A 23,936-nucleotide genomic window follows, 5' to 3' on the forward strand; every position below is an offset into this window, starting at 1 on the left:
ATTTGATTCTGCCTTTTGTCAGTAATCGCTGTCAAAAAAGTGCTGAGAAACCAAAGATGAAACGGGGCTAATCCGCGAGGTCATCAATGAAGGGCACTGCAGTTTGTTTCGTACAAGAGGCCGGTTCAGCTGTTTCATACACCGGCATTCCCAAAATCGGAGTTCGAAGTCGAAAGGTGTCAGTTCATGAGCAATTTCTGGGGCTCTAGAGCAGCCAACATAACGGCTGCTGTTTCTTTATTTCCCCTGTTTTGGCAGTTCTATTTCTTTTTGGCACTGCTACCGTGGTCAAAGCAAAAGGTGTCACACCCAATGAGGCAATGGTAGCCACACGATTCCTTGTGTCTATTTGGTTTCTCCTTTTTACATATCTTTTTAGCAACGATGCTCTAGCAGGCGCATTCTCTTCTCATGTTCTTCATGCAACAAATGGGAGGGAGCTGGAGGCAGGTGCAGTCGTTGAGAAAAGAGCGGAAAACAGCTAATAGAGGGGAGACAGTATTGGGCTGCCTAACGGGAATATATTAACAACCTGTGGCTTGGTTCGCATATACGTCGAGTGTACACAGCGTGCCTCGATTAAAATGGACGGCAGGGCGCAGCTCGTTGACAGCGAAGCAAGAGCCGTGGTATAACGACTCGCATATGAAAATACAGATTTCATATCCACATGGATTTTGGAGCTAAAAATCGTGTCCAGCTTGACAGTTTTTCCTCCCATTTGGAAAATACCATTTCCAGCCACTCCAGCTGGGAATGCAGCTAGAAGTGCTCTTCGTGCTGGAATTCACATGTGCATTCTCACTTGCCACAAATCCTCTGAATACAGAGGGAAGCGCAAAGAGTGGAATCATGAGCACTAGAGACCTTGAGTGGGTTGCCAGTAGTAGCAGAGTGCCTAGAATAGTAGTACGAAGCTTGGTACATTGGGGTCGTGAAAATAGAGCTACCCGTAACTTTATTGTCAATCCCTGGTTCAGGTGTCTGCTGAGATACTGCATCATTTCCTTTCCTCAAAAACCAATTTACCAATTTAAACCATTTTCTCCGAAATGTATCCGCTTTAAATTCACGTTTGCTTCAACCATGGGTACTCTGTTCATAGCCAACACAGTTCTTGCAAGTAGAACGAGCCTCAAAAATCACGCTGTTCTTTAATGCCGCAACACATAATTTTCAGTTTTAACTGGCAATGCATATCGTGGAATGAATGTGCACTGTTTCCGTGAAACTTCGGCCAGTCTGTTGCTCAGTCAGATAGTCATGCATGCCCCAACTTCCTCATAAATTGTCTGGTTGTGTATGATGCTATGAAAACAACAGCATCCCAAGCAATCACCGTTGTCAATAACTTCGGACGGCCAATGGAGGTCCGTTTCGGATGTTCCGGAAGTCCGCTGTACATCTTCGAACAGCTGGTAAACGTCCATCGGTCGTCCGATAGGAGTCCAAAGTTATATGTTTGTAGGATATTTGTATACATGGTGCATGCATGCTTTCTGCACTCCCACGAGGCGAAAAATGCGAAAACATTTTATTGTATAGCAGGCATATTCTGTTGTGGTTGATGTACATCAGCAGAGGACTGGGTTATGTACGTAAAGTTTCTGAAATCGGCTCTTCAGATATGACAGCAAGCTTGGGATGGACATCCATGATGATGATGATGATGATTTTTATGGCGCAAGGGCATCTGTGGCCAAACAGCGCCATGGCACAGGGTAGATTCTTCTACTCAAGGTGGGAAAAATCAAAGACCCATTTCCCAAGCATTTCACCCTAAATAAGCCGAGCACCAAGCCAGGGGAAAGCTTGTATCCATTGTATCATCGGTGGGTACCCGGCGGCACTGGGGATCGAACCCCATACCTCCCGCATGCGAGGCAGATGCTCAGACCACCATACTACTGCTGTGGTAGATGGACATCCATAATCGTCGCACCAACAGGATTTCTGAAAAAAAAAAGACAAAGCAACAAACATTAGTCTGTGAAATCCATGCCAAAATGCAGTAGCCTAAGTGAAAACATCTGGAAACAATCAACAGAAGTGTAATCACTTGTCGAGTCATCAAGCAAGCATTCCACAACACAGATCAGTGATATCAGCAAAGTCATCTTTATGTCACCAGCGAAAAACAGATTACAAAGCAAGGAGTGAATCAGCAGTCTAACCATTTTTTTTTCAGCTACCAGTAAAGCATCAACCAAAACCAGCTTCCACAAAAAGCTTAGTGCTGTTCATGCTGGAAATACTACCCAGGCAGCGCGATTGCTACATTTTAGGCTGCGTTTGCGCGAGCATCATGCACGTTTTTCTGAACAGCACAGCTTATGCATCAATCGAAAACCTCATGTACACTGTCAGTCAATGCACACCACTATAGTGTAGCTGCCTTATCACCTGCACGGGAGGTGGTATTGCAGATGATGAAGTCGGCAGTTTAGTCGATATGACCGAATTCAAAGAATTCTGAAGAAACTACTTAGTTTGATTTCGCTTACTAGTATCATATGGTCTCAAAATGCGCTTTCATTAAATTGATTTGATCGGCATCCTTTTAAATATAGCAAATTTTGGCTATTTTTGGCATGAATATCTGCTGTGTATCAGGGTCCACTGCATCAATATTTTTTACCACATGGGGCGAACAATACATTAGGGTAATGTGCAAAGTTTAAGCAACTTATCTTCATTATTTCATCTTTAATTGCCTTTCCACTTTGAAGATTCCCTTAATACTCCTCATTCGTGCAGTGTGCAAAGTTGAACTTGTCTCCATTACTTCGTTTTTAATTGTGTTTCCATGCCAAGCGTTTTTGTTCCACATATCACTTCCGCAGGAACATGCGGGACTGCGAAGAGTTAGGGTGGCCTAGAGTTCTGCGATAAGCCCTTTTGTTTACAGGCATTCAGGCCAGCAACGAAGCGTCACGGGGCTCATTTTGTGCCTTGCACGTCACCATCCAACACTTCCGCTATTTGCCGGGAAATTGCTTGCCCTGTCAGTTAGCGAAAAGGGCACATTGCCCTTCAAGAAGTGGTATGCAAGCGCGGCGGCGACATGCCAGGTGCGGGGATGCACGTGCAAAGGGCATCACTTGAGGAGGGCAAAGGACACCCTCGTGGTGAGGGTGTCATGAATGTTTACTTGTTGCGTTTCATTTTAGCCGTGCTCTAGGTTCGAAGTTGTGCCCAACTTTCAGGGGCTGTGACTACTTCGTATTAAAACCTCACTGGTCAAGCAAAATCTGGGGCGAGCCTCGAAACATGACCGCCTTTACCCTTTATAAAAGCATTCTAGTCAGTCAGGACATCAGTCTAGGTAGAGGCTCCGTGGTTTGCACGCAACTTTCACAGTGCCTAGGCTTTAACTAATACGTTTAGTCGATAAGTGAGGTACTGGAGAGTTGTTGCTCAGTGCAAGATTGTTTTTGTTAATTTAGTTTGTATTTTTGAACTTGCAGTTTGCGTTTTTGTATTTCTGTAAATATATTTCTTCGTTTTATCATCTCCATCGTCGATCGTCTCCGCCTTCATCACCGCCGAACCAGCAAGTTTGGAGAGGCCTGACCCCCTCCGAAGAAAGGGAACGAACCATCTTTAAATATACTGATACCACATTGCCACCGCCAACATCTGGCAGCGTCTCAGTTCCGTGGTTGAGGTAGAGTAAAATTCACAATGAAATAGTAAAGCACGGGCTGAAGCGATCTAAGATAGGCACATGTAGAGGTTTATTTATTTACCTATTAGTACCTCAAAGGCCCACTATGGGCATTACATGAGGGGTGGGCTAACGTATCATTTAATTAAATCAGCGATGAATGATTTGAAGGACTCCAGGCCAGGATGGATGAAAGCTTCAGTGGGCAGGTCATTCTAATTTCTTGAGGTCTGGGCGAAGAATGATTTCAGGTGTGCAGAAGTGGATGCTCGAGGTGTATGAACAGCTTTCGGATGACATATGCGAAGTGAAAGGCGGTGTGCAGGGGTGATAACAGAATGACTCAAAGGCGAATGATAAAACCTGTGGAAAAGGCAGAGTCTGGCTATTTTTCGACGTGATTCAAGGCTGGGAAGGTTAGCTTTTGTTTAAAATGGTGTTATGCTCGTATGATATGAATAATCAGAATATATGAATCTCATCGCGCGGCTCTGGACGTACTCAAGGGTTTTGGCTAGGTTAATTTGTTGGGGGTCCCAGATAGAGCACAAATATTCAAGTTTAGGATGGACAAGAGTTAAATAGGTGGACACTTTCACGGAAGCAGGTGCCAAACGCAAGTTACGTCTTAGATAACCAACAACACGGTTAGCTTCGTTGGTTATGTTCATTATATGGGTGGTCCAAGAGAAAACCTAAATAATTATGTGAAGATTAGTGGGATATCATCGAACCGTGAAGGGTGTAGTTAGGAGTAGGATAAGATTGACGACGATGAAATGATACTAGAGTTGTTTTATTAACGTTTAAAGACATTAGCCAGTTTGCGCACCACTCTTCCACAAGTTTTATGTCTCATTGCAGATGGTAAGCGTCTTTGTTATTAGTGATGCTCTCGCAGATGACACAGTCGTTGACGAACGAACAAACGGTGGAAGATAGATTACTTGGGAGGTCGTCAGTGTAAATTAAAAATAATAGAGGCTGTTCCTTGTGGTATGCCTGAGGTAACAGGGGAAATGGAAGATGCGTGATTGTTAGCCCATACAAACTTGGCGGTTAGTCAAAATTTCGGAGCCAATCATATACTTGTGGGTTCAGGTTTAGGCGTGAAAGTTTAAATAAGAGGCATTGATGGGAAACTTTGTCGAAAGCTTTTTCAAGGTCTCAGAAAAGAGCGTCCATGGGTGTGTTCGTGTCCATACTAGAACTGATGTCATGAGTAAAGAAGTTGGGTAGAGCAGGATAGGTTTTTCAGGAATTTATGTTGAGAAGGGTCAAAAAAGTTGACAGCCTGCAAGAAGGTCATGATGTGTGAGTAAATTACGTGCTCTGTTAATTTAAAGCGAACGCTAGTGAGGGAGATGGGACGTTAGTTCTTACTAGACGATGGGGGGCCTTTTTTGTGCACTGGGATGATTTTTCCCACTTTCCAGTCATGGGGTGCAATACCGGACTCCAGTGATTGCTGGAAGATATGACAAAGAAGAGCAGCTACAATGTTTTTAGTGTTCTTGAAAACTTTTGTGTTAATTTCATCTATACCAGCTGGTGAAGTTAGTTTCGTGGAATTGATTAATGCGATTATTCTGTTAGGATCGAAATGTATGTCAGGCATAGGAGGGTAATCAAAATAAGGATAGTCAGGCATGTTGCCTACAAGATTGTAGGTAAAATTGGATGAAAATGTATAATTTAATGCTTCAGCTGTGTCAGTGTGTGGAATAGGTGAACCGTGTTCGTCGCAAAGTGATATTTGCGGGGTTGCAGTTGGGTTTATGGCCTTCCAAAATTGCCTCTGGTTGTTGTGAAGCATATCAGGTAATGTGGATAAGAAGAAGGTTTTTTTGGCTTGCGTTGCGTGAGAAAGAAAATTCTTTCCGACAGCATGATACTTTTCCCATGCGCGGGCGTCATTAGAATGCTTTGCAGATCGAAAGAGCCTTTTCTTTTTGCTAAGCAGCCTTTTAAACTTTCCGTTGAACCATGGCGATGATGACCGTGTGGTGACTGTTTTAGTGGGGATGTAGGTGCGGATAAGCTTGCGAATTCTATCAGTGAACAGAGTCCAGTTAGTTCCTACAGAGCGATTTGAAAAGTTTGAAAGGAGAAAACTACAGAATTCCGTGTGGTCGTTATTCATAGTATCGTAGTCGCCTTGTCGTAAAGCGTCAATGTTTTCGTTAATTTTTCAGCGCATAATAAGGGACTGTGATAGGTGCCGCAGATTACTGAGTATCACTCAAGCCTGATAGGTGTGTAAGCGGTGAAAAGCTCTCAGCATGAGTAGCGAGCACGCGATCGAGAATGCTAGAAGACTGGTTATCCTGCCTAGTCGGGTTGGTGACGAGCTGAGATAGATCAAATGTGAGGCATGAGTTTAAAAAATCGCTCTCGATAGTATGCTTGTTTAATGTTATTGCAAGGTCATCCCACGCTATGAGAGGGAAATTAAAGTCGCCAAATATAAGCAAAGGTGTGTGCAGATATGAGGTGGTTATGGACTGGAGCGCATTGTGAAAGTGCATGACAAAAGAGGCATCAGTGTCAGGAGGCCTGTAGCAGGAGCAGATGATAGCGGGCAGGTTAAATGCTTTGGAGCCAACGAACGTGATTTCCAAACACGAGGTGACGTTTATGGGGTAGCAGAGTAAGGTTTGATGGGTGGCAATTAGGACGGTGCCACCACACCTGTTCTTGCAATTGTCGCGGAAGATATCATAGTTAGGGAAAGTGGAAGATAATTCAGAGTTAGAAACGGAAGGATACAGCCAAGTTTCTGTTAGTACCACTATTTTACTTTCGGTGGTGTCAGTAAGCCTGCACAATGAATCGCATTTAGGTAAAATGCTTCTGATGTTTGTGTAAATGAAAGGTGCATACTTAACATGAAATTTGTAGCACGAGGTGGCCTCTAGCTACGGTTGATGTGAAGCAACAGTCTGACAGGGAACGACAGTCTTGGAAGAGCGGTTGAAAACGTATGTGGTGTTATCTGCAATGAGTTTTTTATATCTCAATTTGTAAGTTTTCTTTTTAGATTTGGCGAATTCAAGAAGACGTTTGCGGACTAGCCGGTTTCTAGAGTAATCTTCAGATATTGCATATGAAGAGCCTTTAAGGTTCTTGGCACGTGACATGACAGATTCCTTAGTTTTGAAGAGAGCAAACACCACAATTATGGGTCAATTTTTGTTACTTTGGTAGCGTCCAAGCCTGTGTGCACGTTTGATGTCGGTAGGTTGGATGGTGATATCAAGTTTTTCTTCACAGAGCTTAATCAAGTGTTTTTCAGACTCGTCCCATGTTTCCTGTGCTGCATCTTTCACAGGTTGAAGAAAAGAAGGTTAGAGCGACGGGCCCTGTCCTCAGCACCATCCATAGTGATTTGTTTAGCGTTGTCTTCAGCAAGCATCCTCATGCATGTTACTTCAGCCTTTAAAGCGATTAAAGAGGAGCAATCTTCTTCAGTTTTAGTGAGCCTTTTGTTTATCTCTTCGATAGCTTTGTCGGTTTGCACCAGCTTGCTGTGAAGAGTTTTTGTTTAAAAAAAAACTGACATTGAAGTGAGTTGGTACAGCATGTTGCAAAATTTCCCGCGCACACAGGAGAGGGACAAAGAAGAGAACACCACAAGCGCTGACTCGCAACTAAGCATTTATTCTCAAATGCAGAAAATATATGCTCAAAGGAAAAACAAAAACATCAAAACTTATGCAATCACGCAGGCGTGTCCAGATATAGATTTTTCCATTCATGCAGGACAATAGATGGGTCCCTAACACATGTAGGCTGGTTTTTGTAGATATGATAGGCTTCTGATACCTCTCTTGTAAATTGATTACGATGCCTAAACAAAACAGTTGTGTTATCGAGTAAAGGCTTACAGCCCCTGCATTCCATACAGTGCTTGGCAAGATTCGAAGAAGGCGGTTTTCCCAACGACAAGTTGTGCTCTTGTAAGCGAACATTCATGCAACGGCTAGTTTGACCGACATACATGCACCCACAAGACAGCGGAATCTGGTACACTATTTCGCATTTGATGTACCGGTTTGCATGGTTCACAATGCACACCTTCCGCTTATCACGAACAGCACAACCAGAGCGCTTGTCAACCCTGGCACAAATACTCCCAACCTTTTTCGGGGCTGAAAAAATGACGTCCACATTACATCTCTTGCCCACATTTTTTAGTTGATGTGAAAAGCGGTGAACATATGGAAGAACCGCTACCTTCTTTTTCTTTCCTTCATCAGCACTCCTAGGTGATGGCCTGTTGGCATCCTTCTTCCATATGTTCACCGCTTTTCACATCAACTAAAAAATGTGGGCAAGAGATATAATGTGGACGTAATTTTTTCAGCCCCGAAAACAGTTGGTAGTGTTTGTGCCAGGGTTGACAAGTGCTCTGGTTGCGCTGTTCGTGATAAGCAGAAGGTGTGCAATGTGAACCATGTAAACCGGTACACCAAATGCGAAATAGTGTACTAGATTCCGCTCTCTTGTGCGCGCATGTGTCGGTCAAATTGGCCGTTGCATGAATGTTCGCTTACAAGAGCACAACTTGGCATTGGGAAAACTGCCTTCTTGGAATCTTGCCAAGCACTGTATGGAATGCAGGGGCTGTAAGCCTTTACTCGATAAAACAACTGTTTTGTTTAGGCATCCTAATCAATTGACAAGAGAGGTATCAGAAGCCTATCATATCTACAAAAATCAGCCTACATTTGTTAGTGACCCATCTGTTGTCCTGCATGAACGGGAATTTATACATCTGGACGCACCTGCGTGATTGCATAAGTTTTGATGTTTTTGTTTTTCCTTTGATCATATATTTTCTCCGTTTGCAAATCAACGCTTAGTTTCGAGTCAGCGCTTGTGGTGTTCTCTTCTTTGTCCGTGTCATGTGTGCGCTGGAAATTTTCTAACAGTTTTTGTTTCATTGAGTAGCGTATTTTACCCAGATCTAATTTCGTCTAAGGCGTTCAGCACATCAGAAGGCGCTTGCGTAGACGTGGAACAGGTGTTGGGTCCGGGGTTAACGTGGAACGGGTGTTGGGTCCGGATATGGTAAGAAGACTAAAAAGAACGTGAGCACAGTCGTAAGCAACAGTAAGACAGTAATGTGGGCTCGGCAACACTAATAAACCACGATAGCGAGTACACGGGGAAAATAAAGAAAGTTGATTATTTACCTGCAGAAGGAGCAGAGGATGGGAATGAGAGCGTGCCATCGCGCGCGTGTTGCCGAGCCCACTGAAGGAAGGCGCGAGCCAGTTCGTCCTTACATTGTGTGTGGTGTGTTGATTTTGCTGTCAATTCCGCTGATAGAAGCCGCGAGAAGGACGGTGCCAAGCAGTAGGGCGGTTCGGTTGGGAGCCCTAGAAGCCTTGAGGGGTGGTGGTTGGTCCTGGGTCAGTACACGGGCAGTCGGTAGGCGTAGAAGTACAGTTATCTGCTGACAGCGATATCAGCAGGCAGGAAGCAACATCAGAGGCATGAGGATGGCTTTCCAGAGCAAACATCAGCATGATAGCCTGCAGAAGGAGCACAGCATAGGAATGAGTGCGTGCCATCACGCGCGCATTGCAGAGTTATCATGGGGGATAGCGTGAAAGGAAGGTGCGTGGTTATAAAAACGCCTTTCGTTGGCCTGGTTTTGTGGGCTGATCCCTCAAGACCCCCGAAGACCCTCAAGACCCCTCAAGATCCCCCGAATGAAGATTTTGATTCCGCAACTGCAATGTCTTATACGAAGCTGCAGATTAAGGATTCGAAAAGCGCGCCGGCGGTCGCTGTGGCGACATTTTGGGCCTCATAGTCTCAGACAAAGACGACAAGCGTCGGGATAGAATTGCAAAGACAAAAAGAGAAAACCCGCCTTTGGTGTGCTGTTTAATTAGGATATTATATACTCTGTGCTCGCTGTTTCTCCCTGAGCACTATACCCTGAGCGGGTCGTGAGTACTAGGAAGCTCGGTCCATTGGGGCGATGAAAATCAAGTTACCCATAACTTCATTTTCAATCTTTGGCCTAATCGTTGGAGTAATACCCACTGGGCGTCGCGTAGTTGTCAAGAAAGCGTCACCCAGTGGGCGCTGAAACTCCTTTGGACATCCGAAGACATTCGAACGCATAGGGCAGGTATTTGAAAAATAAAAATAAATTAAGCCGAGAAGGCGCTTCCACTGTAATGCTACGGATTTGGGTATAAGAGAGAGCACAACGTGATGCACTAGTGGTGAAAAAAAAAAAACAACACAGTCATCAGAATAAAGTTAAGGATCACTACAGCGGATTGCAGATATCACGCTATGCTATAACTGTCTAGTGTGAAGCGGGTGGACGTCTGGGCTAAAGGTTTTTTTTTTTTTTTTTTTAAGACCACTCCACTGCAATAAGCTTCAATATCGTAATGTGTTCTGAGCCCTGCAGCGTCAGGTTATCCGCTAAACATTAGGTTATCTCGTAAACTGAGTGGTGCACATAACGAAATGGACCTGAGGTACGTGTAAAGAAAGAACACAAGAATGGCCTAACGGAATGAGCCGCATGCAGATGACGAAGGAAATAAAGTACGGCCCATTCAGTACCATATTCCAGCTTGCGTCGTTTAGATATCTACGAAACGGAGCTGTTTCCACCGATGTGGTTTTGTAGATGTGGCGAGTGTTGAAAGAAAGAATACTAGCATAAAAAGGACACTCTAGAAAACGCCAAGCACTGCTTCTTACCACTCACATCGCGTCTACAGGACGAGCCTCACAGAGCTTCGGCCCCGCATTGCCGTCGACAACATTTGGCCGCGCCTTAGTAGCGTGGCTGATGTGCACTGAAGCTCGCAATTCAATTGTGGACACTTGCAGAATTTACACTTACGTGTATTATTTGTTTTGTGAACATCCAAGAGCGAAATTCTAGGGGTCCGTGTACTGTGCGATGTCAGTGCACGTTAAAGAAGCCCAGGTGGTCGAAATTTCCAGAGACCTTCACTACGGCGTCCCTCATAGGCTGAGTCGCTTCGAGACGTTAAACGCCCATAAATCAACCATCAGCATTCAAGAGCACAGACTGACCAGCTGAACTTTGAATTTATACCCTCCAGCAGGTGTTTCTTGGAGAACCTAAGTATGGATTCGAAAAGCGCGCCGAAGGTTACCGCATTAGCACAGTTTTGCAGTCTCATTTGCAAAGACGATAACTGACAGCACGGAATTGCGAAGATACAGAAGGAGAGATCGCGTTGGTTTAGGGTTCATGTTGAATTTGAAAAATATATTCTGGAGGGTTAGTGCTTCAATAACCAAAACCGAAAATAGCCGAAATCGGCATTCTGCGCTATTCAATTACTCATGCCAGTCAAACAAAGATTCAAAATTCAGTCAAACATACGCCAAACAAAGATTCAAAATTTAATCTGGTTATTTCTGTACTTAGCAGGCACAACAAGTTTTCACACTAATTTGTTGCAGCTCCACACAGTTCTGTTCCCCATTTCGATGCGGTGTATTTTATATAATGGCTACTTTATTGGTACTGGCTTCAGCTACAACGCGTTCTAAGAATAGACAGATGTGCAAGCATTGATTGTAACACACAGGCTGCTTTCAAAGAAGTGTTTACGCCCTCTGGGCATTTGCAGCGACACCTTGAGTTGAAGTAATACCAACTGGGCGTCGCGTAGCTGTCAAGAAAGCGTCACCCAGCGGGCACTGAAACTCCTTTGGACATGCCTACGGCAAAACCACAAACGAGGCAGTACGGGGGGATATGGGCTGGGCATCGGTCGAAGCCCGGGATGGTCAGAGTAAAATACTATATGAAGAACGCCTGAGGAAACTGGAGGATAACAGGTGGGCAGCTAAGGTATTTAAATACTTATACAGATATCAGGAAGGAATTGTTCATGATAACTACAAAAAAAAATTAATGAAGATGACAAATGTGCTGTATGTAGTAGACGTGTAGAAACAATTGAACACCTCATACTCAACCCTGATGGTATCCATCCAGATGTCGATGTAGGCACAGTCAGTCTTCCTGAGGGCCTTGGGTTTAGAGATAACAACAGCCATGTAAATAAATCTGCGGCGGAAGTTAGCAAAAAGCGACTGTAAGATTGGTAGCTAAAAAGCAGAGAGGTGACATAAGGTTAGAAGTGTAGGAAACCGTATTGAAAGAAATGGCGAATTTTAAAGACAATTTACAACACAGTTAAACAAAAATTTTAAAAAATTCGAGCAAGGTGGCAACTGCCACCACCCCGTTTCAAAGGGGACGCTCCTATCTTCCATCTATTCATCCATCCCTAGGCCACATGTGCTACCCTAGGGCACGTGGCGCATGCCTGTCTGCAGGGCAGCCCATTGCGATCCTCCGGTCATCGGACTGTCGCAGTGTCTGGTGAACAGTATGTGTTCTGGTCTGTTTGTCTTTCTCGTGTATTAGTGCACTTTAGGTGCAGGATATCTCGTGTATTGTAGTCTCTCTTTTGTGTTACTTTGCTTACGTTGCATTGTTTTGTAGACCACTTTGTATGTGTTCTTACAAGCGGTTAGAAATTCCTTTGGATCGTCTCTTTGCTATATAAAGTTTGTTTTTGTTCCGACCTATCCTCTAGCTTGCGACCGGAGAAAGGTGGTCACTAAACGACCACCCCCCATGAGACTTAGTGGCTCCTTTCTGGCTGAGGTTGCCACGCTGTGTCGAGGGCATCTCCTTTGAGACTGAGACAGTTATCCCCCCTTGAGGCATCACAACCGTCACAACACACACCCACACATCACATTTTGTTGCTCAGCGTTACACGGCAGTTGTTACCTGCAGGCAACGTTGAGGTAACATTCTGCGTTACTTGGGCAGTGCGCCCTTCAATAAAAAGCAATGCTTTATTCATTCATAAATTTTACCTTCGCGTATTCGATTATCTACTTTTAGCTTTTCGTCATTAAATGGTGCCACGATTTTTTAATTTGTTGCATGAAGCGGTAACTACCACAGAGTTTCCTACACACCCCCTAGAGGAGGGGGAGGGGGTGCGGTGCAGAGAAAGAGGTGTACACAGCCCCTCGTTTTCCGTAAAAATTTGTAATTGATAACAAATTTTTTGTCCAGCTCGTCGCTTTAGAAGCACAGCGCCACCAATGATCCTCACCTTGGGCAGTGCGTTTCGCAGATGAAACATGCTAGATTCCTCCGCTCTTGCCATACCCTTCCTCCTCCTTCCACAGTAACCACGTTCCAGATGGTTACCATGGTGGGCTTTCCTACACTCTCACTGTACCCCCCTTCCATGGCAACCGTCCTTCTCCTTCTAAAGTAACTACCCTCTGGTTGGTTCCCATGGCAATGACATACCAGTTGCGCCTTCTGAGGCTCTGGCCTTACCCTCCTCCTTCCACGGTAATCACCTTCCAAACGGTTAACATATAACCGTCCTCTGGTTACGCCATTCTACGCTCTTGCCATAAAGCCTTCTTCTATGGTAACGCTCCTGATCTGATCCTTCCAAGCTGACTACCCTCCGGGTGGTTTCTCTGGCAGCCGCCGACTGGTTGCACCTTCTTACGCTTCCGCCATACCCTCCATCCAAGGTAACCTTCCTCTGGTTGGGGATTCCTCCGCTCTCCCAATAGCCTCCTCCTTCCATAGTAGGCACCCTCTGAATGGTTTCTGTGGCAACCACCCACCAGTTACGCATTTCTGCACTTGTGTGATACCTTCCTTCTTGCACGGAAACCATCCTCCAAGTGGCTGCAATGCACCTGCCGGTTGTGCCGAGGACAGACAGCATCCTACTAAAGTGTGAAACTGAGGTACGGGCAGTTAACAGCTTTCGCTGTAAAACTGGCAACCAGTAGGTACAAAACAGCAAGGCAGCTTAATCAGAACATGCTCGAAACCAAGGTACATCGAGCAAGGAGACTATTGTTAAGCATTACCAGCATGCAGAAAAGCACAGAGTTCAAGCAAATATGACATATGTATGTATATTTGGCCATAATGAAAAGCACTGGCTTCAAGAACAGGAGTTTCAAGAGGGGTGAAAAAATTTAACTAATGTTCACATCATCAAGACGCCTCCTGCAGTTGAATCTGCAGCAAGTCACTTCATATACAAATATTAAGATCTTTTTACTTTATTCTATGTATTGAGATCAGTGCATAATTGAAATCACACATATTCATCACTACAACACAGCTTTTGTGGGAAGAAGGTAATGTAGTATTTTATTCAAAGAACGCGTCAACAAGAACAATTAAACTGTTACAAAAATACAGGGTGTTCAGTATTTATCTGTCCAGGTTGCAATAATTTCTCCTGTGCAAACTACGGGCTTATTTGGTCTGAAGCCCAGGCCACAGGGGAGCTTATGATGGTATGCGTTTTCCGATAACTAATTTAACATTGGAACTTACCTGGATTGAAAGGAAGCAGCGAAAAACTGCAGTCGTCTACACAGAGAACTTTCGTAAAATTTAAATTTTAGCCATTATGAACTAATCCTTCTATAATACAGCTCAAAACTACATGTAGTAATAAAAAAAAATAGTCTAAGCTACAAAATGACGTGTTCACAAACAGGAGCAAATTTAGGTGGGTGGGGATGACCTTCCATGATGGCAAAAAATTGTGGGAAAGGCCCATTGCATCCATTTTTTCAACCAGAGAGAGTTTATAAATGCATCGTTTAAATGAGGCAGCCTATCCCACCAATTTCCCCCTGCAATATGCAGTAGCCGAGAACTTAGGTAGTAGATGACCATGACCTGCATATCACGTAGCCAAAAGTCTATACAGTTGTTTTTATTCACATGAAAGGGTTATCCAACTCACTTTAGGCATCCAACATAGCAGCATGAAGTAGCATGCCAGGCTTATAACCAGGCAGACCTCTCCTTTATTCATTAAAGTCTCTCTTTCTCTCATAGCAGCTGAAAATCACGGAGTTGCTTTTATAGTGTCATCAGAGAATAAAAACGAGGTAAACTTTTCAATGAGCTTACACCTCACATACTTCATCCTCTAGCAAAACAGTGCATGACACTATGCACAGACTGTTCCGCAATAAAACGCATGCCATAGGATTCTTCTTACAGCTAAACCGGTGAACGTTTTTAGCTCAATTTTCGCATAGAAGTGGCATTTGGTCGGCAGAATTGTTTTATATCACATTTTATTGGGGAAGAACTTGGATAGTCACATCATTTGCAGTGACGACAAAACAAAAGAAGCCGCTCTCTCAGTGATTGCACTGATGGCACCATCTCATTTGTCGGCTGTGAAGATTAGGCAGGGGAGCTAATCTAAATACGTTTGAAAGGAGGGGGGCGTTTTGTAGGTGGTTTGAAGACTTCAACTGCTTTAACAATGATCACAAAAAGCTTAGTTTGGCCAAAACTGCACTAAATTTCAAGACTTTTTTAAAAAAACTCTTCAAACCTCCGGCAAACCCCCCTCCCATCTTGTTTGCCATATCTCCATGGCGGACAAACGAGACGGCGCCGCCGGTGCAATCGCTGAGAGCATGACAGAGAGAGTGGCTTGATTTCTTATGTCATTGCCACAAACAGTGCGAATATCTTTCTCTGATCAATTCAGGCACTGCAAGCAGATGTGCTGATGCAAGCAGATGGCAAGCAGATGCAAGCAGATGGCAATTGTAACGACCAAAAGCCATTTCTGTGGAAAATTCGAGCACGAAAATTTCGTCAGTTTAGCTGAGAGCATTCTTCGGCACGCGTTTACTTGTGGAGCACGCTGTAGATGCCCGCTGCTACCTCATGCAAAAATAAATTGTCTGGAAACCCAGAAAGACATGTAGTAGTAGCAGTGGTAGTAGTAGTAGTAGTAGTAGTAGTAGTAGTAGTAGTAGTAGTAGTAGTAGTAGTAGCAGTAGCAGTAGTAGTAGTAGTAGTAGTAGTATAGTAGTAGTAGTAGTAGTTAGATAACTTTATTTCCCGACAGTTTTCGGCCAGTCAGAAAAAAAAAAACGCATCAAGGTGCACACATGGAACCTTACTTATAGTGTACATTCACAAGTGCTCATTAACCATAAGATAAGGTGGTGGTCACTAAAAACCACAACAGCAACAAAGGACTTGTCAAACTACAGTTAACATGGGCAGACGATGAATATCAGGGGAAGTGAAAACACAAATGGGGCTCTTAGGCAGTCCGAGGATGTGTACAAACTGAACACCGTGGCAAAAATTCAAGAGAAGTGCAGAACAGGAGCCTCTACTACTCACGATCCCAAAACTTGAGGGCCTGACCACAACTGTAGTTTGTCCTCAGCTACGTCATTGCAGTGTTGCACGTAATGGCAGCAGGGATATTGTATACTTTTCAGTCACGATCTTCCAGAGGGCCACATTGTCCACGTACACACAGCAGCGAACCGTGTGGCGGCAGCCCTGCTGGATGGAGCCGGGGAGGCCTGCCATAATGCAGGAGAATTCATGTTGCAAAATACACAGTGAGCGCATATTTTAAAAATATTCTGAGCAAGAAAAAAGGCAACATTATGCATTGATACAGTATTTAGTAGGAAGAATGTGTTCAGCTTCTCCCCTTTCTATCAAAGGGTATATAGAAACAAAGCTACTGGAATCAGTCTGATTTGTTCGCTTTATAAGGGTTTTAATGTCCCAAAGCAACTCGGGCTATGAGGGACGATGTAGTGTCGACTGCCTGGGGTTCTTTAACGTGCACTGACATCGCACAGTACACGGTTCATCTTATTTACTAAGACAAAATTACACCCAACTGAAACCCATTTGTAATAAGAGAAATAGGAATTTGCGGTAGCCACACTGCAGCAAATTATTCGGGTCAACCATCTAGTATAACAACTCAAAATGCAAAAGCATATACTGAACACTGGAATTTTGGTGATATCACTAATAAAAACCAATTTCGAAGCAGCTTCAACTATATGTGGCTTTTCGCAAGTTGTAGCCATCAAGACCAACCGACCCAACTAGAAGTATGTGATAATTAAGTTAGACTAAATAAAATAAAATGCACCAGGAAAATAACAGGGTAGAATAAGTAATCTAACACATGCAAGTAGAAAAGTACACAAAGCAAAAACAGATAAAGAGTGCTGTATGTTGAGAAATTATTTTGGTTATGGTGTTTGACTACAGCGTTCCTGTGTGTGCACTGTGCATGCTTGTTGGTCTCGCTTGATTTTCATAAAAGCATGTAATTATAATTTCAATTCCTCTGTAGAAATATTGGCAGAAGTTTCACAGCAGTCATAGGAGAGAAGCCAGTTGGTTCCAAATTCTTTCCAATTTCTTTTGGCTGGCCAGTTCAAACAATTTGAGTCAAATAGGTATGCCAATTGAGTTCAGTTGGTGGGCCAATTGGTCTGGTTCGGTGACCAACTATATCTAATTGGAAGCAGCAGTTGGGCTCGACTGGTCAAAGGTGGTGCAAAGACAGTTGGTTTCAGTTGGAAATTTTCCAATTGGACCCACTGTTTTTTTGACTGGGAATGCTTTGACTATACAACCACGAAGCTTATGACAAAATATGTGACCCTATAGTGCCTTTGCAGAATGTAGTCCCAGTGATATTTTCAGCTGAAAAGCAAGTTCAAATAAAGGGGAGAGCAAGGCCTGAGGTACATTACTGTACTACTGCCATATAAAATTTTCTCGTTAGGCTTTTTTTTTTCCAAACTGCACATTATCTGGCTTACCTATAAGTGGTAAAAGTGATGTGCAAGTTTCTGAGAGTGAAGACTACTAATTTTTCTTTTTGACCCATGAAAACTTTGATCGTGCGCAAAAAATCAAGCCGTTTATCTTTTTTCCATGCGCTCTACCACTGCAACACACCATTTGCATGTTCACATATACACATCGGCTCATGCAGATCATATCAAGAAGATTAAACCCATTTTCGCTCGAACAGAACGATACAAGTACTCACCTTTGGTCCTGGCTATTGAAGAGTGGAATTCGCTTCCTTCTAGAATTGCAGCTATCACTAAAACATCATCATTTCAAACAGCTTTTTAGTCATATTTAGAAACTTCCAACATACAGTGACGTGCGTTTTTATCACTTTGTGGTTCACTGTTTCTTTTATTTCGTTTGCTTAGGTGTGTTCGTGTCGGCCATTACGTTCTGCAAAATGTTAGATGCCATATTTTGTAACTTCTGAAGGTGGAATTTTGTCGTTTTGTTTTGTGGGATCTTGCTATTTGTGCATTTTTTCAAGTACCAGTTCCTAGCAATTTTTCTTTCAAGTTTTGATGAATCTCCTCCTATGTAATGCCCGCATGGGCCTTTAGAGTACTGAAATAAATAAATAAATAAATAAATATTACTGACCATGTGCTTTCTGGCTGAGCTTGCATCAATTCCTCCAAGCTGGACAAAAATGCATCTGCAATGAAAGCGTGTATTGTTTTTAAAGGAATGTACCTCTAAGTACATACACAGAAGTACAACATTTTACCAAATACATTGCCCTGGCTAACTGAATGGAAGAGAAACCTTGAAAAGCAGTAAAAAGATACAAGCACAACAAACTAAGTCACGGCCACAAAAATGGTTTGCTACGACAATGTGTCATACTCACACAGCACGGAAAATAAACTGTTTTTTACTTCTAACATGGCCCATAAAAAGCCAAACATAACAAACTAAGGGCTTATTTGCACTTCAGTATTAACACGAAAGACTTGGACTGCATATAAGAGTAGATGTGTGGGCTAGTTTTGCATGTTTCTGGGCATCCTTCTCTACAAACTTGCCAGTGAAGCCAACTCGAACTGCACAGTTTGTAAATATTTCTAACCACGGGTTGCTCACTTTATTTTATTTTATCCCAAAACCACATTTACTTGATTGGAAAAATCACACGTCCTAATGCACAGTTTCAGTAAGCATAAAAGGTAGTACAAACGAAACAAGCGGTGGAAAAGTCAGTCAAGTTATCACTGAAAAACCACGCAAGCATTCCATGAGACAAAAAATTGAATGGCGAAATTTGGCTGCCACTAATGTGCTGTATGGTCAGCCTAAAGCTTGTGTTCTTCCTGCGAATACAGCTTGCAGAGTTTTAGCATTCTTTAATAATGCAACTGCTTCAGTATTCCATGACACTCTTGCTCCAAACTATATTACAAATGTTAGGAAGCGCAGTAAACTACAATTGTTGACAAAAAGATTTGCTGCTACACCTGGGGACAACTTTTTTTTGGCAATGGGGCAGAGGCTAGGCAGGAAAAGGAGAGAGACAGGCCTTTGTAGCTTTTCCGTGGGGGGTCAGCTTTTCGTGTTTCGGGCTAGGGGAGCAGAGAGATGAAAGAGAGGAAGTTGGCATGGGTTGCTAGAGCTGAGGAGCCCGCTCCCCGTGGAGAGGGGACAATGCCAGTCTATTACCCTTTCCTGCCTGGCCTCTACTGCATTGCCAAAATCAGTTGTCTCTAAGGGTTTTTTCCCACGGAAGTAAAGGAGACTGATTAGACCAAAATTTTTTGGCATAGAGCAAAAAGATGCGACTGGTTCTACAATCATTAGGGACGCATCTTTTTCTGTCATAGATTTTAAATATGTGGTATGAATCCATTGCGCACATGCATACTTGCTGTTAGTGGGAAGGAAACCTACTGGAAGCAGCAAAGATTTAAAGCAACCATGTCTCCTCTACACCCTTGCGCGACCACAGTATGTACAGTATGGTATCTTTCCCACATGCTAAAATTATAGCGCAAGCTTATTGAGTTGTTTGTTGAACTGCTGAAATGAATGGTCTCCTGACAAGAGTATAGCTGCTGACATCTGCATCGTCTGGAAGCACATCATACATATTATTCAACATTTCTCCATGCCACTCCAGCTTTGCATGGATATTTATGGAACTCTTAAGGCATGCTGCTTGCAGCCTGAAGTAGTAAGACAACAAACATCCAATGTACAAAGCGGAAAATTTTAAAATCTGAATATGTGTTCGTAATATCCCAAACGAAAAAGCAGTACCTTCAGTGCTCATGCCTGTGAACAACTTAGTTCAGAAGCACAACAATGAACTATTTAGTTTCTGAGAAAAACAGCTTATAAAACTGAATTATAGGTAATGACCAAAAAGTTACGCAGAAAGAGACCTAATGATTAGGATCTATTTCATTACATATTAGTGAGTGATATGTAAAATTAGGAGAAAAACAACAACTTGAAGTGCAACATATTGGCTGCCATAATCTTGAAGGGACACTAAGGACATATACATACAGATTGCGGGTCCGAATCTGTATGGCAGGCTGGCATGTGTTTGTAGTTTTCTAAGTTACATAGCATATACAAGCACTTGTGTTGTGCTGTCTTCTTCACCGTCGTATTTTTGTGCTCATTAACCGGGACATTTAAGTTGGCTTGTATTAACAGCGCACAGCATTCCGTAAGAGACAACTCTCACCAAACACAAGACTTTTATAACCTAGAAAAAGCAAAAACAAAATACAGATGTTGCCATCACCAGCTGATTTTGCAAATAAAATGCATGCTTCGACACTGATTTCTACACATGGAACACGTGGGGTAGGCTGTGTCGCCATTCACTTTGAAACGGCAGCAACCAGTCCTTTTTGGTATAAACGTCAAGAGTTTAAACAGAGTGCAGAGAATATTGAATGGAATTTTCTCGTGACAAATGCTTCTGTTGCTGCCAAACAGACACCTACCAAGCAAGAAAGAGTCAGAAAATCAGTTGTTACTCAAAACAGTACTGTAGAAAGGTGTGGTGAGTGTCCCTGTTAAGAAAAACTTAGTATTGGTTGAAGTCCCACTGAGTTATGAGATGTGTAATGACATCTTTCCCAGTGGAGCTCTTCACATCCTGTTAACCACTAGTACATATCTGTAAAAAGCCAGCTGGAACCTAAGCTGACAGGTGCCAGCTGTGATGATCAATTCAGCAGATTTTGGTGAGAGGTCTTTCTCCACAGACAGTCATGCAATATGGCAAATGGAAAGGTATACGCTGACGGGATACCCTTGGCACTGTAAAGTATGAAATTAAAGAATCACTTTTCCTGGTGTCCAGCAAAGAAAATTCTGCAAAGTAATTATCAGATTAGGCTTGTTGTCATCAGTGTCCATATTATTTCGACAAAAATATGCCCCCCCCCCCCCCCCCCCAACCGGGCCCTGTGCATTTTCATCTTGTACACTGTCCGAACACAAAGATTCCATTTTAATGAAGTGCAAATGCACTGAAGAGTTTTAGTGTGAGGAAGCATTATCTATAACTGGTGGCAGAGGAGAGGCCAGGAAGAAGGGATTCTGGTAACAGAAAAAGTGAACAAGGGTTGAGGGGGAGCCTCAGTCTGCTAGGCTACATTTTGATCGAGCAAACTGCGGCTCCTTGTCAATTCTTGTTCACTTTTTTTCTGTCCATAACCGAATCATTCATATTAATGGAGCTCAATTGTAGCGATTTCTTTAAAATATGCCTAGCAATTTAAAAAAATTGGACCTTTCAAGATGACTGAACTTTGGACATAAATTATGTTATAAGCTCTTATAGCTCATTCACACTACCCTCTGTGCATTGTAACATAACACTGTGACAAAACCCCCTCCTTGCCTTACTGCCCTGTTTGGCCGAGGTTTGCTGGGTAGAAAAAGTTTTACCTTAATAAATTAATAACGACAGACCGTAACTGCACGGCTGCGGTTGGTTTACCTCCGTTATAAGCATTTCTGCTATGTATACGTACTATGAGAGCAGACAGATTTATGTAGATTATCATAGATGGTCACTCTTCGATTGTGGAATGCATATTATGAATTGCCCGCCGTGGTTGCTCAGTGGATAGGGAGCTCGGCTACTGAGCCGGAGGACCCGGCTCCAGTTCCGACCGTGGCTGCCGTTTCTATGGAGATGAAACGCGAAAGGCGCCCATGTGCTGTGCGATTGTGGGCGCTCGTTAAAAAATACCTTGTGGTTTAAATTATTCCGGAGCTCTGTATTACGGTGCCCCCGCACCCCCACCCCCATTTTACAATTCTTCCATACTATGAACGAGCACCCTGCCCATGCAAAGTAGAAGAGAAGCCAATAATAGAGGACAGAGCAGGAGTTTCGCGCGTCCGCGAACGTAGCACCCAGTTCGCTACATGGGCTTAACGAGCACCCTATGGCCACTATGGCCCGCTTCCCATGAGGTCCTACTAGTGAGAGCACGACAACCGAAGCGCATATATGCTATGTCAACGGCTATAAGATGATAAAAAAAAAGAAGTAGACCGATTTTCGAAGCAAAGGTAAAGAAAGCTCGTTGAACGTAACCGGTTTGTTCTGTTTCAGTGTGCCCACAGTTCAAAAATCAAGAAGCGTTGGTGATTTCCGGATCTGTCGCGCGGCATTTTGATCACTGAAGCATGCAGAAAACGAAACATTGTCTCCTTGCTTCATGTATTCATCCAGCATGTCCGATTTCCAAACGCAAGTTGACACGCAGTCAGATGAAGGTAACTGAAGACGTACTCACATGTGTTTCATTTCCAGCGGCTTTCGTCTGTCGAGGTGTTTGATTTGCAGTTCACAAGTGTGACGAGCTGCTTTGAAATTGCTTATCAACGGACTGCCCGCGAAAAAGCGAAGCCGCGAAGCGCTCCGGATTGGCTTAGCGCATGAATGGCTGTCGGTGTCCATTGCGATCCGAAGAACGGTGGTTGAAACAAAAACTTTAAAGCGACAAGTTTCATGGTCTTGTCCTTGTGATAGGGCGTAGCATTTTCAAAACTATTGTTAAAATAAAACATTTATTTCAGTGCCACGTATGACCTGTTAAAAGGCAAAATCTCGCACGTGAACAGGGGAAAATTGTCGGCGAGAAAAGTACAGCGGACTGCCGGGGAACATTGGCATAGGTATAGTGCCTAGCATAGGGGAACGATGCTACATGTCCCACACACTGTTTCGCTATAGTTTCGCTCCGCAAAGCTTTCTTCATTGTACAAACCTGTTTCGTCGAGGTACGTCACTTTTGGCAGTCACCGCACTTCACTGCCATCTGAAAACTGAATCAGAAACCACAAAAACAAAAAGGTCTTTGAAGAAGCAATTCTTTGCTGTTAAAAGATACTTCATAAAACTTGCCGACAAAACTTGCGTTTCCGCGTTCGAAACTAATACGTCCAAGGGTGCGTTCCAATTCTCTAGACGTCTGACAAGACGTCTAGTGTGACGTCTAGGAAGCCGTCTACATGTCTACATATTGGAACATGTCTACTTCACGCGCCGCCTTGCGCATATAAACTGAACTAACATTTGCGAATAGTTGCACTCCTATGTTCTTAAAAAATCTTAATAAAACAAGTTAAAAACGCGCTGTTAGTAGTTTGCTAGTTCTTATTTTATTTTTTTTTCTGCAATAATGGTGCGTTCATCGCTACCGCCTCAGCAGACGATCTCACCTGCATAGCAGACGATCTCACCCGCACGATTTCCTCTCGCGCGATTCACAAATATAATCGTAGGTCCACAAAGACGGCTTTATTTGCCGCTAGTTCCTATAAAAATCAACTTAACGGAATGACTGACACTTGAAAGATGGTGCGTCACCGGGCTCCAGTGCCCGCGAAGATCACGGCTCACTCAGCTCTGACCAAAGTAACGTTGGCTCTGACTGCACCAACTGCTCCGCCATCTTTAGACAGGAAGTTAGCCTGCATCGATGTGGACTTCGGCGAAGCAGTCTTGTTGGACGGCTTCGTGAAAATTGGAACGCGTCTAAAAATGGCGGCTGTCCGGCAAGACGTCTAAGTAGACGTCTACTCGGGAGTATTGGAACGCAGCCCAAGTGTAGTTTTAAGTGGCTTTGGCTACAATTTTGTCTCGTGCAGACTTTCCTGCGTGTTTGACTAAACGGCATTGTAGAGCAAGAGTTCGTATTTATTTAAAACAGTCGCTGCTAGTCTCTAAATATTTTTGCCGGACAAACCGCAAGCAGTTACGTTCTCGAAGAAAGGAAAAAAAAAAGAAACTCATTGTTGATAACATTTTGTGCAAAACATTTTATTGTTTGCAGACTTTTATGCATGTTTACTCAAACAATAACATTTATCAATAACTCGTTAATATTCACAACAAACACTGATTGTTTATAAGTTTTTATGTTGTACAGAATGAGAAGAATTTGGAAACAAATTCTTTCAGTGTTGTATACTACAATGTAACCTATCATTTCTGCTGAAAGTGGAGAATTTCAAGCACTAAAATTAACTCAACATTTTAAA

At 43.3% G+C, this 23,936-nt stretch overlaps 1 protein-coding gene across 4 annotated transcripts; it reads right to left on the minus strand.

Moving 5' to 3' along the window:
• Positions 1 to 1,517: 1,517 nt before the first annotated feature.
• Positions 1,518 to 22,561, minus strand: LOC149350068 (uncharacterized). Of its 4 annotated transcripts, none has more exons than XM_089579088.1 (6): positions 22,187 to 22,561; positions 18,021 to 18,075; positions 15,924 to 16,111; positions 11,666 to 11,719; positions 8,959 to 9,207; positions 1,518 to 1,953 (listed from the first exon to the last, which is right to left on the minus strand). In XM_089579088.1, the coding sequence occupies exons 1-3, from the start codon at positions 22,348 to 22,350 to the stop codon at positions 16,025 to 16,027; spliced, it is 306 nt and encodes a 101-aa protein (XP_089435214.1). In that variant the 5' UTR covers positions 22,351 to 22,561; the 3' UTR covers positions 1,518 to 1,953; positions 8,959 to 9,207; positions 11,666 to 11,719; positions 15,924 to 16,024. The 4 variants fall into 4 exon arrangements, with proteins under 4 accessions (XP_089435214.1, XP_089435212.1, XP_089435213.1 ...); XM_089579086.1 differs by having other exon boundaries at positions 11,661 to 11,719; XM_089579087.1 differs by having other exon boundaries at positions 11,654 to 11,719.
• Positions 22,562 to 23,936: the final 1,375 nt, after the last annotated feature.

This window comes from Amblyomma mixtum, chromosome 3 (assembly GCF_055824585.1).
Source record: "Amblyomma mixtum isolate Tamu chromosome 3, ASM5582458v1, whole genome shotgun sequence".
Classification (NCBI taxonomy): domain Eukaryota; kingdom Metazoa; phylum Arthropoda; class Arachnida; order Ixodida; family Ixodidae; genus Amblyomma; species Amblyomma mixtum.

What these genes read in the sequence shown, in the direction of transcription:
- LOC149350068 (XM_089579088.1), bottom strand. Translation starts at nt 22,350, where the DNA reads ATGGACACCGACAGCCATTCATGCGCTAAGCCAATCCGGAGCGCTTCG. An exon ending in CCGCTGGAAATGAAACACAT is followed by an intron (nt 18,076 to 22,186) that starts GTGAGTACGTCT and finishes CTTTCATTGCAG; the next exon opens with ATGCATTTTTGTCCAGCTTG. An exon ending in GCTCAGCCAGAAAGCACATG is followed by an intron (nt 16,112 to 18,020) that starts GTCAGTAATATT and finishes GCATTATGGCAG; the next exon opens with GCCTCCCCGGCTCCATCCAG.